We start from the raw sequence: 17,128 nt of genomic DNA, 5'->3' as shown, positions 1-17,128 counted from the left end.
TTATTCCAATATTGATGGCTCTGGAGCAGTTTTCCCCTGCCACCAAGCTCCTGGGTGTGTTCATCTGCTTGTTGGCTTTCAACAGGCACGGCTCACAATTCTAGACTGTGTCTTTGAAATCATAAGGACTACAAACTTAACTTTTTTTAAAAAAAAGAAAAAGGCTAGGGCGGGGGGTGGGTGGAAGGAAGCAGAGATAATTGGGAAACTGAAATGTTAGGACTCTTGTGGGCCAGCTTATTATTTATTTGTTAAATTTGTTAGTCTCTTTATCTTGCTTAGGGCAAAGTGACGTACAACCAAGTTACAGCAATATGCACGCATACTCTCTAGGAGAGGTTTTTATTTATTTATTTAATACAAATATAACAGAAAGAAAGGAACAGCATCAGCTCACATTAATATTAAAAGATAGGTAGCCGTGTTGGTCTGCCATAGTCAGAATAAAAAAATTCCTTCCAGTAGCACCTTAAAGACCAACTAAGTTAACTAACTTAGTTGGTCTTTAAGGTGCTACTGGAAGGAATTTTTTTATATTAATATTAAAAATAATCCATCAATCCTGCCTTAAACTATACACACACACACACACACATTATATACAGTGGTACCTTGGTTTAAGAACAGTCCGGTTTAAGAACAATTTGGTTTACTCTGCAAAACCGGAAATAGTGTCTTGGTTTGAGAACTTTACCTTAGTCTAAGAACAGAATCCGAATGGTGGAAGGGCACCAGCGGCGGGAGGCCTCATTAGGGAAAGTGTGCCTCAGTTTAAGAACGGTTTCGGTTTAAGAATGGACTTCCAGAACGGATTAAGTTCGTAAAACAAGGTACCACTCTGTGTGTGTGTGTGTGTGTGTGTGTGTGTTGCGCCTTCATCTGCAACGGAACATGTCTATCCTATATTGGTTTCTACAACCTTCCATCAGCTTTACTTCACTCCAAAAGACACACTCCTCCATCGACAGACGGATGGCCAACCAAAACATTATACTCTACATTCAGATGTAGAAAGGGCAGCGTGAACTTCAGACCACTGAGTAGTGGGTGGTGCATGTTTACCCTTCAAACCTATACAGTGGTGCCTCGCAAGACGAAAAGAATCCGTTCTGTGATTCTCTTCGTCTAGCGGTTTTTTCGTCTTGCGAAGCAAGCCCATTGACGGATTAGTGGATTAGCGCTATTAGCGGCTTTTAGCGGCTTATCTGCTGATCGGATCAGCTGATAAGCGGCTTAGCGGCTTAGAAAAAGGGGGGGAGGGGGAAAAACCCGCAGGAACTCTCAAGACATTGTCGTCTTGCGAAGGAAGCCCATAGGAAATTCGTTTTGCGAAGCACCTCCAAAACGGAAAACTCTTTCATCTAGCGAGTTTTCCGTCTTGCGAGGCATTCGTCTTGCGGGGCACCACTGTAAGTACAAGTCTTTTTGCAACCCACACACACACCAGCTGGGATATATCAAATACCTTTTGGGATTTAGAATAATGCATCTTGTGGATGGCAACGATTGTAGCTTCCTGGCACAGCATCTCCCTTGCATGGAGAAAGCCTCGGGTTCAATTTCCTGTGTTCCTACGACATTCCTAATGGTTTTTGTTGTTGTTTTTTTGTAATGTCAGGTGGTTTCGTGCTGCTGGATGGGGAGACGTTTGAGGTGAAGGGAAACTGGGAAAAAGGGTCCAAGGTCCCTAAGCTGGGCTACGATTTCTGGTACCAGCCGAGGCACAACGTCCTGATGAGCACGGAATGGGGGGTGCCCAAGTGCCTGGCAAATGGGTTTAATCCAGCTGATCTGGAGAAAGGTGAGTGCGTCCTCTCTGCACATAAGCACTATTGAAGCAAAGGGTGCGGGAATAATAATTGTAATACAGTGGTACCTCAGTTGCAGATAGGTAGCCGTGTTGGTCTGCCATAGTCAAAATAAAAAAATTCCTTCCAGTAGCACCTTAAAGACCAACTAAGTTAGTTCTTGGTATGAGCTTTCGTGTGCATGCACACTTCTTCAGATACACTGAAACAGAAGTTGCCAGATCCTTCTATATAGTGAGAAGGTGGGGAGGGGTATTACTCAGAAGGGTGGTGGGAATGGGTGATTGGCAGATAGCTGAGATGAGCCTGTTGACGACTCTTAACGACTGCAATAGGTCTTACAGGAGAAGGCAAGGGGTGAGAAGGTGAGAAATGGCTTAGTCATGTATAATGAGATAAGAATCCAATGTCTTTGTTCAGACCAGGTCTCTCCATGGTTTTAAGTTTGGTAATGAGTTGCAATTCAGCAGTGGTACCTCAGGTTACATACGCTTCAGGTTACAGACTCCGCTAACCCAGAAATAGTGCTCCAGGTTAAGAACTTTGCTTCACGGTGAGAACAGAAATCGTGCTCTGGCGGCGCGGCAGCAGCAGGAGGCCCCATTAGCTGAAGTGGTGCTTCAGGTTAAGAACGGACCTCCGGAACGAATTAAGTACTTAACCTGAGGTACCACTGTAGTGATTTTTTTTATATACTCCACCCTTCTGTGGCGCTCCAAACGCTGTTGGACTACAAACCCCAATTAGCCCCAGCCAGCAAGGCAAACAGTCAGAGATGATGATGGGTGCTCTAGTCCCAACATCTGGAAGTCCACAAGGTTCTCCACCTCTATTTGACAGCTCTTGTGGAAAAGGTAACCAAATTCATTTCCACGAGGGGCAATCATATTCAGACTAATTTTTCAGTGTGTGGCATTGATATTATTATTATAATTAGAATTTATATACCGCCCTATACATGGAGGTCTAAGGCCAGTTCAAAATATAAAACCACAAAATACATAATCAAAATAAAAACCCACAACCCAATAATCCCCTCGCCCTCCAAAAAATAAAACCACATTTTAAAAGGGCGTAGGATGTCAGTCAAATCAACCAAAGGCCTGGTGAAAAAGGAACATTTCTGCCTGGCACCTAAAGGTGTTTAATGAAGGCGCCAGGCAAACCTCCCTGGGGAGAGCATTCCACAGACGGGGAGCCACTGCAGAGAAGGCCCTGTTCTCGTCTTGCCACCCTCTGGACCTCTCGAGAAGGAGGCACATGAAGATGATCTCAGGGTTAGGTTCAAACGGAAAGAGGAGGTCCGTGAGGTATTGCAGTCCTGAGCCATTTAAGGCTTTATCGGTCAAAACCAGCAGTTTAAATTGGGCCCAGAAACTAATTGGTAGCCAATGCAGTCAGACCAGGATCGGTGTAATATGCTTAAACCATCCTTCTCCGGTGACCACTGGCCGTCTTGCTCCTGCCCACTGAATTCTGCACCTGCTGAAGTTTCTGAACCGTCTTCGGAGGCAGCCCTACATATAACATGTTGCAGTAATCTAACCTTGAGGTTATACAAGTAAGAAATTATTTAAGGCAATCTCCCCCACTCCCTGCAACCAGTGGCGTAGCGTGGGTTGTCAGCACCCGGGGCAAGGCAAGTAATTTGCGCCCCCTAACCCGTGGATTTGCGCCCCCTAACCCTAACCCCCAGATGTTGCGCCCGGTGCGGCCGCCCCCCCTGCACCCCCCACGCTACGCCACTGCCTGCAACTGTAGCATATGGACAACATTTGTGACAATGAGTAGTAGAGACCAAACATGACAAGTATTTATACCTTGAAATGAACTGGTTGTATGTGTCTCCGCTGACAATGTCTCACAAGGTTGTTGCGAAGATTCTGTCTCTCTTTTCCTTTAAGAAAACGAACGATGGCTCTGTTAGCAGTAGCATCACGTCAACACGCTTGGCGATTTTGCAAGGGGCCCTGTGACATTTGTTCTATTTCACAATGCAGAACAACAAACCCCTGTGTTGCAAACTTAACACAACAAACAATACAAGCAACACGAAGACCAGTATACTAGATAGCACTGTAATTCTTATTGCATAATATACGTGATTTAGTACAACAAAAACAAAATGTGTACCCTTGTAAATCTTCTGATATATTTGAAATCAAATGAACACACCTCTGTCAATCTTTGAAAGTCCGTAGAAGTATAAGTCTATGGTTGAAACAAAGTAAAAGATGCTATCCTGTGGGCTAAGCGGTAAAACTTTTTTAGGCGTCCATGGTGCCGAAGTAGTAAACGACTTATTATACTTCTACGGACTTTCAAAGATTGACAGACATGTGTTCATTTGATTTCAAATACCGTATTTTTCGCTCTATAAGATGCACCAGACCATAAGACGCACCTAGTTTTTGGAGGAGGAAAACAAGAAAAAAAATATTCTGAATCTCAGAAGCTAGAACAGCAAGAGGGATCGCTGCGCAGTGAAAGCAGCAATCCCTCTTGCTCTTCTGGCTTCTGGGATAGCTGCGCAGCCTGCATTCGCTCCATAAGACACACACACACATTTCCCCTTACTTTTTAGGAGGGGAAAAAGTGAGTCTTATAGAGCAAAAAATACGGTATGTTAGAGAATTTACAAGTGTACACATTTTGTTTTTGTTGTACTAAATCATGTATATTATGCAATAAGAATTGTAGTGCTATCTAGTATACTGGTCTTCGTGTTGCTTGTATTTCACAATGCAGCATTCGTCTATGAAATTATGAGGAGCTGAACGCTGAAGAATTGAGAGTAGCGAAAGGAAGGATTTCTTCACACAGCACCTAGTTAAAATGATGGAGTTTGCTTCCTGTGAGAAGTAGCGATAGCCGCCAACTTGGATGGCTTCGCAAGAGGTTTAGACAAATCCACGGAGGACAATAAGGCTATATTCTGAATGGCACTTGCGGGGAATTGCAAGTGGGGAAAATGGCTGTTGCCCTCAGTTCTTGCTTGTGGGCTTCTATCAAGAGCATCCGATTGACCACTGTGAAAACAGGATTCTGGACCATCACCCTGATCCAGCAAAACTCTTCTTACATTGTTAGATGGGAGGGATTTTGTGCACAAAAGAATGTCTTTCACAGGCAGCTGTTGTAAACAAAAATTGCCCTTTTCCCTTATGGGGTACCCAAGAGCCCATATAGAGTCCTTACATAGGTTCCCTATTGGTAGGAGAAAACAACAGAGGCCAAGCAGAGAATACTGAGAAGCAAAGCAGCTAGTAAGCCTGATCTTTATTGATCTGTTGCAACAGGGTGCTCCCCTCACTGCAGGAGAGAGGAGGGACCCAGAAAAATGGCGCGCAAGGCCTTATAAAGACTTTAGAAATTGCCACCCTGTAGATCAAGACCACCCCCAGAAACATCATGCATACATCACAGAAGGGGTGTAACCTAAGACCACCCCTCAGATACATCGCACCTTCACAAAAAAACCCTGTCTAAAACAGAACATTTGCATGTTGTTTTTCTCCTGTCGCTGTTTATCTCCTGTCTGGCAGGTTACTTGATTGGATTTCCTGGGTAGCCTGGCCAGTCTTTTGTAGTGACAAATACTTAGTTCCTGGGCCAGGTCACAGGCTCACACCCTATTCAAACACAGACATACGCTTAAGACAGGATTTGTGAAGGAAAAGACAATGGGGAGGCTTTTCCACTTTGACCTTGCAGAGAAAACATTTGGTCAGTTTAGGAATCAAAATGGTTCCAGGTCGGTCTTCCTGTGCTGATCTATGTACGTGCGGTTATGAACATTACCATATATCTCAAGACCATAAAATTCCTATCACACAGCTCTCCTCACACACCAATGCTGGGGGAAATCGAAAAAGTGACCTCTCAGTAAGCTTTACTTTTCTGCTCTTTATTTACTCTACTTCCTCCACAACCACTGCGTCTTTGAAGGCTGCTATGGTGGCAACATTAATGTGTGGGACTGGACCACCCATGAACTCATCCAGTCGATCGACGTGGGGAAGAATTCCATCCCTCTTGAAATCCGCTTTCTCCACAACCCTGATGCGGCAGAGGGGTTCATCGGCTGCGCCCTCACCAGTGCGATTCATCGTTTCCACAAGACCACGGTAACAAAAAGGAGTAACGTTTTTAGTAATACTTGAGGAAAGGCTGTGGCTCTCTGGCAGAAGATCCTCCCAGGCACCTCCAGTTAGAAAAGGCCATTTCTTTGTAGACTTGGGGGAGAAATTCAAATTCAGTTCACATCAGAAGGCCAGCTCACTAAGCTTGCACTTTCTGAAACAGTGCACGGACTGAAACACAGCCTTCCTTTGAAATTTGCCCTTTTCCAAATTTTGCAGTGCACTTCTCCAACCAAGTATCACATACAAAAATGCATATACTGGGGGAGAGTGTACATAAAAATGCATATGTTCAGAAAGGTAATACAGAAAAATGCTTTGTACTGGGGCAAATTGATTTGCAAAATTGTGTATATTACCATATTTTTCGCTCCATAAGGCGCACTTTTTTCTTCTTAAAAACTAAGGGGAAATGTCTGTGCGTCTTAAGGAGCGAATGTGTAGTCCCTGGGGCTGGGGGGGGGAACCCGGGCTTCCCCCACCAGCCCCGCAAGCTCCGGGAGTGGAGGCAAGGCTGCGCGCAACCTTGCCGCCGTTCCCAGACCTGTTCTGGGGGCTGGGGTCGGGGGAAGCCCGAGCTTCCCCCGCCCCAGCCCCGCGGCTAAAAACCAAGCCAAGGCAGCAAACGGGATCCTTCCCCAACTTGGTGCAAAAGATCCCTGCTTGCAGCAAAGCACGGTGGGACAAATTGCTGACGGTCCGATTCCCTTTGAACATGTAAAAAGCCAACAGTGCACCGGATCTGTGTCGGCAGGAATAGGCGCCAGTCCAACTGGTGATGGAGTCAAACAGGTGTTGTCAGGCGGTGAGCAGGAGGCTCTGCGATCCCAACGGTTGTCTGACGGAGGCCCAGATCTGCAAGCCGTTCCCTCCCCACCCCACTATGCGCAGTTATCGCCTTTGCATCTCAGGGAGTGAATTATTGATCTTTGGCATAATGGGACAGCGCAATCATTAACCCGCCTGGCTTACCAGAGGTGGTTCATTGAGCCGCCGCTCCCATTGTAACGGCTGTTTGCTCAGGTCTCGTGTCACCTCCGCATATGTCGAGCTGTGTACATACGATTGTGCGGCGGTTCAAGCCATTAAGCTTTCTCTTGTCTACATAAGATAGGCGCCTGTGATACCGCACAAGAGCTGTTTATTCTGCAGTGCGTTGTGGAGTGGCCAAGAGACAGTGGTGACGGAGGAAGTCTCAGCATTCAGAGATTTCGCCTCTGCCCTGCACTCGCTGTCTCCTGCCGCCTCAGCCCTTCCATCTGTAAAATGGGACTGATAATGTTTGGCATGGCTTGTAACAGAGCCAGGCACACTTCAGGTTTGCAGGAACTGCTTTGAGCATTCCTCATCCCCCCTTTTTTTTTTACCCCTGAGATCCACTGACTGGAACCAGATGCAAAATAGTGGCTGGAGTGGGGTGGGGTGGGGATCATAAGGGGATTATCCCAACAGCTGGCCTGGAAGCACCCATTCTCTAAGAATCAGAACCAGAATTTCTTTTCAGCAGTTGTCACACAAAAGTCCACGCCTGGACCCATCCCCCCAAAGACACTCTCTTCCCCTCCCAGCAACCTGATTTAGAAATAGGGTAGGAGGGTGGGGGGACATGGGTGGCGCTGTGGGTTAAACCACAGAGCCTAGGGCTTGCCGATCAGAAGGTCGGCGGTTTGAATCCCCGTGACGGGGTGAGCTCCCGTTGCTCGGTCCCTGCTCCTGCCAAGCTAGCAGTTCAAAAGCACGTCAAAGTGCAAGTAGATAAATAGGTACCACTCCTGCGGGAAGGTAAATGGCATTTCCGTGCACTGCTCTGATTCGCCAGAAGCAGCTTAGTCATGCTGGCCACATGACCCGGAAGCTGTACGCTGGCTCCCTTGGTCAGTAAAGCGAGATGAGCGCTGCAACCCCAGAGTCGGCCACGACTGGGCCTAATGGTCAGGGGTCCCTTCTACCTTTACCTAGCAGGGTGGGATCCCATTTTGATGCCCCTTTTGTTAAAACAACTGGGTGTCATTTGTTGCTAGCGTTGAATAATTATTGAACAATTGCTGGCATATTGCAAATCAGTCCAAGGGATCAGCTAGTAGACTTTGATCTTCCTTAAGTCTTTTTGCCTCCTCGCAGAGTGTGTTCACACTCTCACCATACATTTAAAGCAACATTATACTATTTTAACAGTAGCTACTTCCCTCCCCCATCAATAATCATGGGAACTGTAGTTTGTTCAGGGTGCTGAGAGTTGTTAGGAGACACACTTGCCTTCAGTTCCCCTCAAAGAGCTCCAGGTCTCAGAGTGGCTCAATGGTCAAACCCTATTCCCAAGGTCTGAGGATCTCCTAACAGTGAGGCCGTTTAGGGCTTTAAAGGTCAGCGCCAACGCTTTGATTTGTGGTCGGAAACGTACTGGGAGCTGATGTAGATCTTTCAAGACCGGTGTTATGTGGTCTCAGCGGCTGCTCCCAGTCCCCAGTCTAGCTGCCACATTCTGGATTAGTTGTAGTTTCCAAGTTACTTTCAAAGGTAGCCCCACGTAGAGCGCGTTGCAGTAGTCCAAGCAGGAGATAACCAGAACATGCACCACTCTGGCAAGGCAGTCTGTGGGCAGGGAGGGTCTCATCCTGCGTACCAGATGGAGCTGGTAGACAGCCGCCCTGGACACAGAATTGACCTGCGCCTCCATGGACAGCTGTGAGTCCAAAATGACTCCCAGGCTGCGCACCTGGTCCTTCAGGGGCACAGTTACCCCATTCAGGACCAGGGAGTCCCCCACACCTGCCCACCTCCTGTCCCGCCAAGAACAGTACTTCTGCCTTGTCAGGATTCAATCTCAATTCATTTGCCGCCATCCACCCTCCAATATTAAGAATATATCCATCTGTGCTGAGTGGATGATGGCGTCCCTGTGATTAATCTTCACTGTGGTTGCTCTTTCTGCAGAATGGGACATGGGCAGCTAAGCAAGTGATCCAGGTGCCCAGCAAGAAGGTGGACGGCTGGGTTCTTCCCGACATGCCAGGTGAGTCCAGCATGGTTTCAGATTTGGGGCACAAGTAGGATTTATCTTGTCATTTTGAGCAGCTTCCCCAACTCACCTACCAGGCCTCTAGAGGCAAGAAGTTCAGGGCAGCTTAAGAGAGTAAGTTCGTCCCAATGAAAGAACAGTGGCAAGAAAAATGGATGAGTTCTGCAGAACTGGCTAAATTGACATACAAACTGCGGGACAAGGACAAGTGCGACTTTAAGGAAGAATGGGAACTTTTTACAAATTTTAAATAATTTTACAAATTGTTTAAAAAGACAACAAAATGAACTGGACTCCTTGGCAGGTTTTGAAGAAACATACACAAATTTATTGGTTGATAACATGATAGATAGACAAGGCAAGGATATGTATAATTTTATAACATGCAGAGAATAATATGTGCAGAGAAATCAGAGAGAGGAGCTGAGGGAAGTCCCTGGTTGGGGGGAAGGGAGGGATGGAAGGGGGGGAATAATATATGTGATTATATGATTTGATAATTTCTTATGTTGAAATTGCTTAATAAAAATATTAAAAAAACAACAACAAATTTACCAAAATAAAAAAAAAATTCCTTCCAGTAGCACCTTAAAGACCAACTAAGTTAGTTCTTGGTATGAGCTTTCGTGTGCATGCACACTTCTTCACACGAAAGCTCATACCAAGAACTAACTTAGTTGGTCTTTAAGGTGCTACTGGAAGGATTTTTTTTTTTTTTGACTATAGCAGACCAACACGGCTACCTATCTGCAACAAATTTACCAAAAAGCAAAGTATTTCTTTAAAGAGAACAAAACAAAACAAAAACTACATCTCCCCCCCCCAAAAAAGAGAGTAAATTCACTGGAGAGAATAAAATATTAGAGATGTGTGATATCTTTGTAGCACCTCGTATATTTCTCTCTCTCTCTCTCTCTCTCTCTCTCTCTCTCCCCCCCCCCCCATACACACAAACAGGTGACTCACAAGAGTTTAACACTGTGCCTTCTTTTATTACTCTCCAATATTCTCCTTAAGGTCTCATCACGGACATCCTCATCTCCCTGGATGACAAATTTCTGTATTTTAGCGACTGGCTTCATGGAGACATCCGTCAGTATGACATCACCAACACCCAGCAGCCTAAACTGGTGGGACAGGTAAAAGCTGGCTTTAAATGTATGATCAGAGCAAATATATAATAATTTACCAATAAGAGAATGAACAATTTCAAGAAAAAATCATTTGACTTTGTTGCATACACACAAAAGAAAAAGGCTTTCAATCACCAGCAACACGTGGTAGACTACAGACAGATACTCATTTTTGAAATTTTGTTTGATTATGCTGGAACCTACTGGCAAGGAGGGTGAGGGGGGAATTCTTTGTTGTTTATTTATAAATTGTATTATCTGCAAAACAAAATAAACACATTTAAATATGTTTGTTTGTTAAATATCCAGGCTTCCACTGGTGTATAAAAATGGAAGTGTAAACTGTAAATACTGTAAAGTGATAATTACCGTAATACCTGGCAAAGTCACCAATATATGCATGTGTTTAACATCGTACTTCATTTATCAGCATCAGTCAGCAAATACATACAGTGGACCCTCTGGATACGAGCTTACCGTATTTTTTGCTCTATAAGACTCACTTTTTCCCTCCTAAAAAGTAAGGGGAAATGTGTGTGCGTCTTATGGAGCGAATGCAGGCCGCGCAGCTATCCCAGAAGCCAGAACAGCAAGAGGGATTGCTGCTTTCACTGCGCAGCGATCCCTCTTGCTGTTCTGGCTTCTGAAATTCAGAATATTTTTTTTCTTGTTTTCCTCCTCCAAAAACTAGGTGCGTCTTGTGGTCTGGTGCGTCTTATAGAACGAAAAATACCGTAATTTGTCCCAGGGGTCCGTACTTCCCCCCAAAAGTCCGTATCTGGAGGCGCCGTTTCTGCGCACGTGCGCAGTGTGATAGAGCACTTCTGTGCATGCGCTTCTGCACACACTCTTCTGTACGCTTCTGCACATGCTCACACGGCAAAACCCGGAAGTATACACTTCTGGATTTGCTGCGTTCGTAACTCAATTTTACATTACCCGAAGGTAACGTAACCTAAGGTACCACTGTATATCAATCAAAAAATGTATTAAAAGGAAGGAGCTTGCCACACAGCACATAGTTAAAACTGTAGAGTTTGCTCCCACAAAATGTAGTGATGGCTTTTAAGGAAGATTAGGCAAATTTGTAGGTAAGGCTATCAGTGGCTATCAGCCATGCTGAGTATGTTCTACTTTCCCTGTGGGAGGCAATGTGTTTCTGAATGCCCGTTGCCGGCGGCTGCATTTTGCCCTAACCAAAAGGATGAACTGTCTCCAAGGGGCAGCCCAAGGTAGACCCCTTTGCAGTAGTCTATATCTTACCTATCATCAGATGCAGAGGTCACATACCTAGGAAGGAAAACTAGCTAGCAACTAACCAGCCAGATTTTTTAAATTTACACCATCTTGCCAGATGGCCAGTATGGTAGGGAGATTGCTGGCTGCGCTGTTTGCCCCAGGAAGCTGACGACTCTGTAAGCATGATTCCGTTCTGTCCTGAGTCTGGTATATTTCCTTGCAGGTTTTCGTTGGAGGCAGCATCGTCAAAGGCGGGCCGGTCACTGTCGTTGAGGACCAAGAGCTGGACTGCCAACCAGATCCATTTATCATCAAGGTGCATGGGAACCACCACATTCCCCCCTATTTATTAATTGTTTATCACATTTTATATCATGCCTTTAAACCAAGGCACTCAAGAAACATTCCTTCCCTCCTTCCTTCCTTCCTTCCTTCCTTCCTTCCTTCCTTCCTTCCTTCCTTCCTTCCTTCCTTCCTCCCCTTCTGTTTTTGCCCTTGTCATTGTTGTTGTTTAGTCGTTCAGTCGTGTCCGCCTCTTCGTGACCCCCTGGACCAGAGCACGCCAGGCACTCCTGTCTTCCTCTGCCTCCTGCAGTTTGGTCAAACTCATGCTGGTAGCTTCGAGAACACTGTCCCACCATCTCGTCCTCCGTCGTCCCCTTCTCCTTGTGCCCTCCATCTTTCCCAACATCAGGGTCTTTTCCAGGGAGTCTTCTCTTCTCATGAGGTGGCCAAAGTCTTGGAGCCTCAGCTTCAGGATCTGTCCTTCCAGTGAGCACCCAGGGCTGATTTCCTGAAGAATGGAGAGCTTGGATCCTCCAACACCAGAATTCAAAAGCATCCATTCTTCGGCGATCAGCCTTCTTTATGGTCCAGCTCTCACTTCCATTCTTCTTACCTTCTTAAAATCTGGAAGGGCACAGATGTCCTGCATCCCTGCTTCACTCTGTCCTCTTGCTCCAAATTGTCCTTCCACGTACGCCAAGCAACACAGGATCCTCTGGAGTGTGCTAACATATCTGGTTTTTTTTCTTTTTCAGGGAAAAAGGGTTCAAGGCGGACCTCAAATGATCCAGCTAAGCTTGGACGGCAAGCGACTGTATGTCAGTACTTCCCTCTACAGTGGCTGGGACAAGCAGTTTTACCCAGACATGGTCAAGTAAGACACCTTTTGCCTGGATATTATTATTTTTAAAAGTCAGGGCTGTAGCCCAGTGGCAGGACACCTGCTTCGCATACAGAAGGCCCTGGGTTCAAACTCCACGTTGGGTTGATAAAGACCCCTCTCTAAAACCCTGGAGAGCCTCTGCCCCTCTGCTCAAAGCATCTTCTTTACACAGCGCCCAGTTAAACTATGGAATTGGCTCCTTTAAGGCCATGGATGCCTTTAAGATGTGGCTTAGGGCCCTCGTATTTATGGGACCACCTCTCCTGGTATGCCCCGCAGAGGACCTTAAGGTCCATGAGTAACCATAGTTTAGAGGTCCCGGGCCCTAAGGAAGTCAGACTATCCTCCACCAGGGCCTTTTCAGTGATGGCTCCAACCTGGTGGAATGCTCTGTCCCAGGAGACCAGGGCCCTACAGGATTTAACCACTTTCCGTCAGGCCTGTAAGAGAGAGCTAGTCCACCTGCCCCTTAATTTGAATTCAGCCTGATCTTTTATTCCCCTTCCTTCCCTCCCCCTCCCCTTTTATGAAGATCACCCGCTCTGGGATCCCACAGCTAATTCTCCCCTGGTCTCCTCGCTGGCCCAAATAGGACTAACTTAGCCAGCTAGCCTTGGTGATCATCTAATGTTTATTGGAAGGATTTTCCCTCTAAATTTATTTTTGATTTTATTGTTATTCACATTTTATACTGTATTTTATGCTGCTTTTCTGTAGCATCAGTTAAGTGTTTTAAATTTGTTGTTAGCCGCCTTGAGCCCGGTTTTCTGAACCGGGAAGGGTGGGGTATAAAATTTATTATTATTATTATTATTATTATTATTATTATTATTATTATTATTATTATTATAAAGGATTAGGCAAATTCATGGAGGGATAAGGCTTTCAATGGCTACTATGCTCTGACTTCATGGTTGGAGTCCAGTGATGCTTCTGAATCTCAGTTGCTGAAACTGCAGGAGGGGAGACAGGGCTTCTGGGCTTCCCAGGGGAGACAGGGCTTCTGGGCTTCAATGGGTTCCCATTGAAGCATCTGGTCGGCTGCTGTGAGAACACGATGCTGGACCACATTGGCCACTGGCCTGATTCTGTTACAGGACTTCTTCCCTTTTGTCCTTGAAATGATGGTGGCCTTATTTCTGCCTTCCCTCATGACATGGGCACCACAATTCAAGAAGGACACTGACAAACTGGAACGTGTCCAGAGGAGGGCAACCAAAATGGTCAAAGGCCTGGAAACGATGCCTTGTGAGGAACGGCTAAGGGAGCTGGGCATGTTTAGCCTGGAGAAGAGGAGGTTAAGGGGTGATATGATAGCCATGTTCAAATATATAAAAGGATGTCACATAGAGGAGGGAGAAAGGTTGTTTTCTGCTGCTCCAGAGAAGCGGACACGGAGCAATGGATCCAAACTACAAGAAAGAAGATTCCACCTAAACATTAGGAAGAACTTCCTGACAGTAAGAGCTGTTCGACAGTGGGATTTGCTGCCAAGGAGTGTGGTGGAGTCTCCTACTTTGGAGGTCTTTAAGCAGAGGCTTGACAACCATATGTCAGGAGTGCTCTGATGGTGTTTCCTGCTTGGCAGGGGGTGGGACTCAATGGCCCTTGTGGTCTCTTCCAACTCCAGTGCACACAGCTATATGATTCTATGATTCTATGTTTTCTCCACTCCCATTTCCCCTCCTCTTCGCTTCAGGGAAGGCTCTGTCATGTTACAAATCGATGTCGACACCAAGAAAGGCGGCTTGAAAGTGAATAAGAATTTCCTTGTGGATTTCGGGAAAGAGCCGGAGGGCCCAGCGCTCGCCCACGAGATCCGCTACCCAGGAGGAGACTGCACCTCCGATATCTGGCTCTGAGGAAGGCTCCCAGCAGGGCAGAGTGCAGTTGGACCCTTAATGTTGACCCTTTGTCCTTTCTATGTTGCACGTATGAAAATTGATCTCGTTGGGGCCTCTAACCAGATTTCTATGTTCTTGCAGACAGGGAGCAAGTTTATAGTCTGTGGAAGTGAACAGTACAGTGGACGCTCGGGTTGTGAACATGATCCGTGCAGGATGCACATTCGCAACCTGCAGTGTTTGCAACCGACAGTGGTGCATCTGCGCATGCACGGGTTGCGATTCGACGCCTCTGCACATGCGCAAAGCACGATTTAGCACTTTGCACATGTGCGACTGCCGAAACCCGGAAGCAACCTGTTCTGGTACTTCCGGGTTTCGGCGGGTCCGTAACCCAAAAAAACACAACCTGAAGCATCTGTAACCCAAGGTACGACTGTAAAGCTTTTCCTGGACTGTACCACTTCAGGCAGTAAGCAGGGGTGTAGCACATTAGGACGCTCCCACACAACGATTAAAAAAACTCTATGCACATAGAAAACTAGTATTTTAGCAGTAAGGCTTATGATCAGCTTTCTCTATGTATAGGGAATCTGGGGGGAGTGGGAAGGGAAGTATTCCAACATGTAACTCCCCCTCCTGAAGGCTGAAGTGGAACCATCCATAGCTCATTATGAGAATCTCTGGAACGATCATATTACCTGATGCTTTTAATGATACCAAACTGTCCTGCGTGTTTACTGGCCTGCCTGCCTCTCTCTATTGCAAACTGTAGTCTTGCTCACATGATTTATTCTGCACGTGATAGATCATCACACTAGGCCTTGGAGCCATTCGATGAAGCTGAATGTGGGAAGATTCAGGGCGGACAAATGAAAGCTCTCCTCCACACAGCGCTTGGAGAGTTTCCTTTCACAACCAATCAGTGTATAAATCTTACGAAATAAATAAACGAATAGCTGAACTGTGGCATGTGGTCCCCGTCGGATGTATCGATGGTTTTTTTAAAGTGTTAGACAAATTTGTGGAGAAGGCGGCTACCAATACCTAGTGACTTTGATGCTGGAGGCAGAAATGTTTCTGAATACCAGTTTCAGGGAATTTCTGGTGGGGAGAGCCCTGCTGCGCTCAGGTCCTGCTTCCCATTGAGGCATCTGGGTACCCAGAGCGAGAACTGGGAAGCTGGACTAGAAGGAGCTCTGGCAAAAATAAATAAAAAGGCCTTCTCCCCACATGTGCTCCCCAGGAAGTGGTATTCAGAGACATCCTACCTCCAGTGCACACAGCTATTGTGGCTCTGGATCCGGGCATTAGCTATTCCCTCTTAAACTACCGTATTTTTCGCTCCATAAGATGCACTTTTTTCTTCCTAAAAGGTAAGGGGAAATATCTGTGCGTCTTATGGAGTGAATGCGTGGTCCCTGGAGCCAAATTGCCCAGGGGCGAAAAGCAGATCATGCTCTTTTTTTTTTTTTAAAGAGGTAAGGGGGTGTTGAAACAAAGCCACTGATTGTTTGCCGATCGGGGAGAGAGATAAGGGACGCTAGAGATAAAGGAGGCTGCCTGGGAGGGAGGAGGTAAAGACAGCAAACTTGCAAAGGGGGGAAACAGGAAGACTAAAGCAATGAGGAGATGTGTGTATCTGAAGAAGTGTGCATGCACACGAAAGCTCATACCAAGAACTAACTTAGTTGGTCTTTAAGGTGCTACTGGAAGGAATTTTTTTATTTTTGCAATGAGGAGAGAAATTAGAAGAAAACGAGGAGTAAAAAACTGCTCCAGCTAAGGAAAAGACACTAAGGCAAACAAGAGGGAAGGGAGTGTTGAAAGGAAGCAGCTGATCAGTAAGCGATCGGGAGGGAGATAAGGGAGCCTAGAGATAAAGGAGGCTGCCTGGGAGGGGGGAGGTAAAAGCCCATGGAACCTTCAGATTTTTTGCATTGGGCCACCCCAAATTCACCATCAGATCACATAGCATGTCCATGGCTACAGCCTGCACCCAAAAAATCACGCACCCACTGTTTCCTGGGGCTGCAATGGCGCAAAAACGTGGTTACAAAGCACGGTTCCACATGGATCCTCAGGATTTTTGCATTGGGTCACCCCAAATTCACCATCCGATCACATGTCTGTGGCCACAGCTTGAGCCACAAAAACCATACATCCACTGTTTCGTTCAGAATATTTTTTTTCTTCCCCAAAAACTAGGTGCGTCTTATGGCCAGGTGCGTCTTATGGAGCGAAAAATGTGGTGCTTCCTTCCTACCGCCTACTTGGATTTTAACGTAGGGTTACCAGACATCCCCGGTTCCCAGGGACAGTCCCCAGATTTGCAAATCTGTCCCCGGGAAACGTGGCAGCGGCAGCCTCAGCAGCCTGGAGCCAGCCTGGTTGCGCAGTTGGCTCTGGCTGGCTTCAGGAGATGCTCACTGCCACTGCCGAGGGGGAACCGAGGGCGTCCGGGGGTACAGATTTCCTGCCCCCTTCCCCCTTTGTTTTGACAGATCGGGGGAGGCTCGGGAGTTGCGGGTGGGCGGCCGTTGCCCAGGAGGGGTGCAAGGCGTGTGGTTTCTCTGCCAGGCAAGGTGCAAAGCCCTTCTTTCGCACCCTGTGAAACATAAATGTGCAGAGTTTTTAAAAAATTGGGCAACGGCCGGCCACGACTCCTGAGCCTCCCCTGATCAGTCAAAACAAAGGGGGAAGGGGGCAGGAGATCAGGGGAGGCTCGGGAGTCAAGGCTGTGCGGCACGCCATTGCCAAGTTTTTTAAAAACTG

General features: G+C 46.5%; 1 protein-coding gene across 1 annotated transcript in view; it reads left to right on the top strand.

The window, feature by feature from the left end:
• Positions 1 to 15,322, top strand: part of LOC308575142 (methanethiol oxidase-like) — a 34,470-nt gene extending 19,148 nt beyond the window's left edge. Inside the window, exons 6-12 of the mRNA XM_081173684.1 lie at positions 1,619 to 1,801; positions 5,757 to 5,935; positions 8,885 to 8,963; positions 9,987 to 10,108; positions 11,565 to 11,657; positions 12,382 to 12,500; positions 14,209 to 15,322. Of these exons, the coding sequence (XP_081029810.1) occupies positions 1,619 to 1,801; positions 5,757 to 5,935; positions 8,885 to 8,963; positions 9,987 to 10,108; positions 11,565 to 11,657; positions 12,382 to 12,500; positions 14,209 to 14,371 (938 nt within the window). The 3' untranslated portion in view covers positions 14,372 to 15,322. The remainder of the gene's footprint in view (positions 1 to 1,618; positions 1,802 to 5,756; positions 5,936 to 8,884; positions 8,964 to 9,986; positions 10,109 to 11,564; positions 11,658 to 12,381; positions 12,501 to 14,208) is intronic.
• The last annotated feature ends 1,806 nt before the right edge of the window (positions 15,323 to 17,128 follow it).

This window comes from Podarcis bocagei (genome assembly GCF_964188305.1).
Source record: "Podarcis bocagei genome assembly, chromosome: 16".
NCBI classification, from domain to species: domain Eukaryota; kingdom Metazoa; phylum Chordata; class Lepidosauria; order Squamata; family Lacertidae; genus Podarcis; species Podarcis bocagei.
Note: the sequence above shows the minus strand (reverse complement) of the source record. Positions and strands in the feature narration are given on the sequence as shown.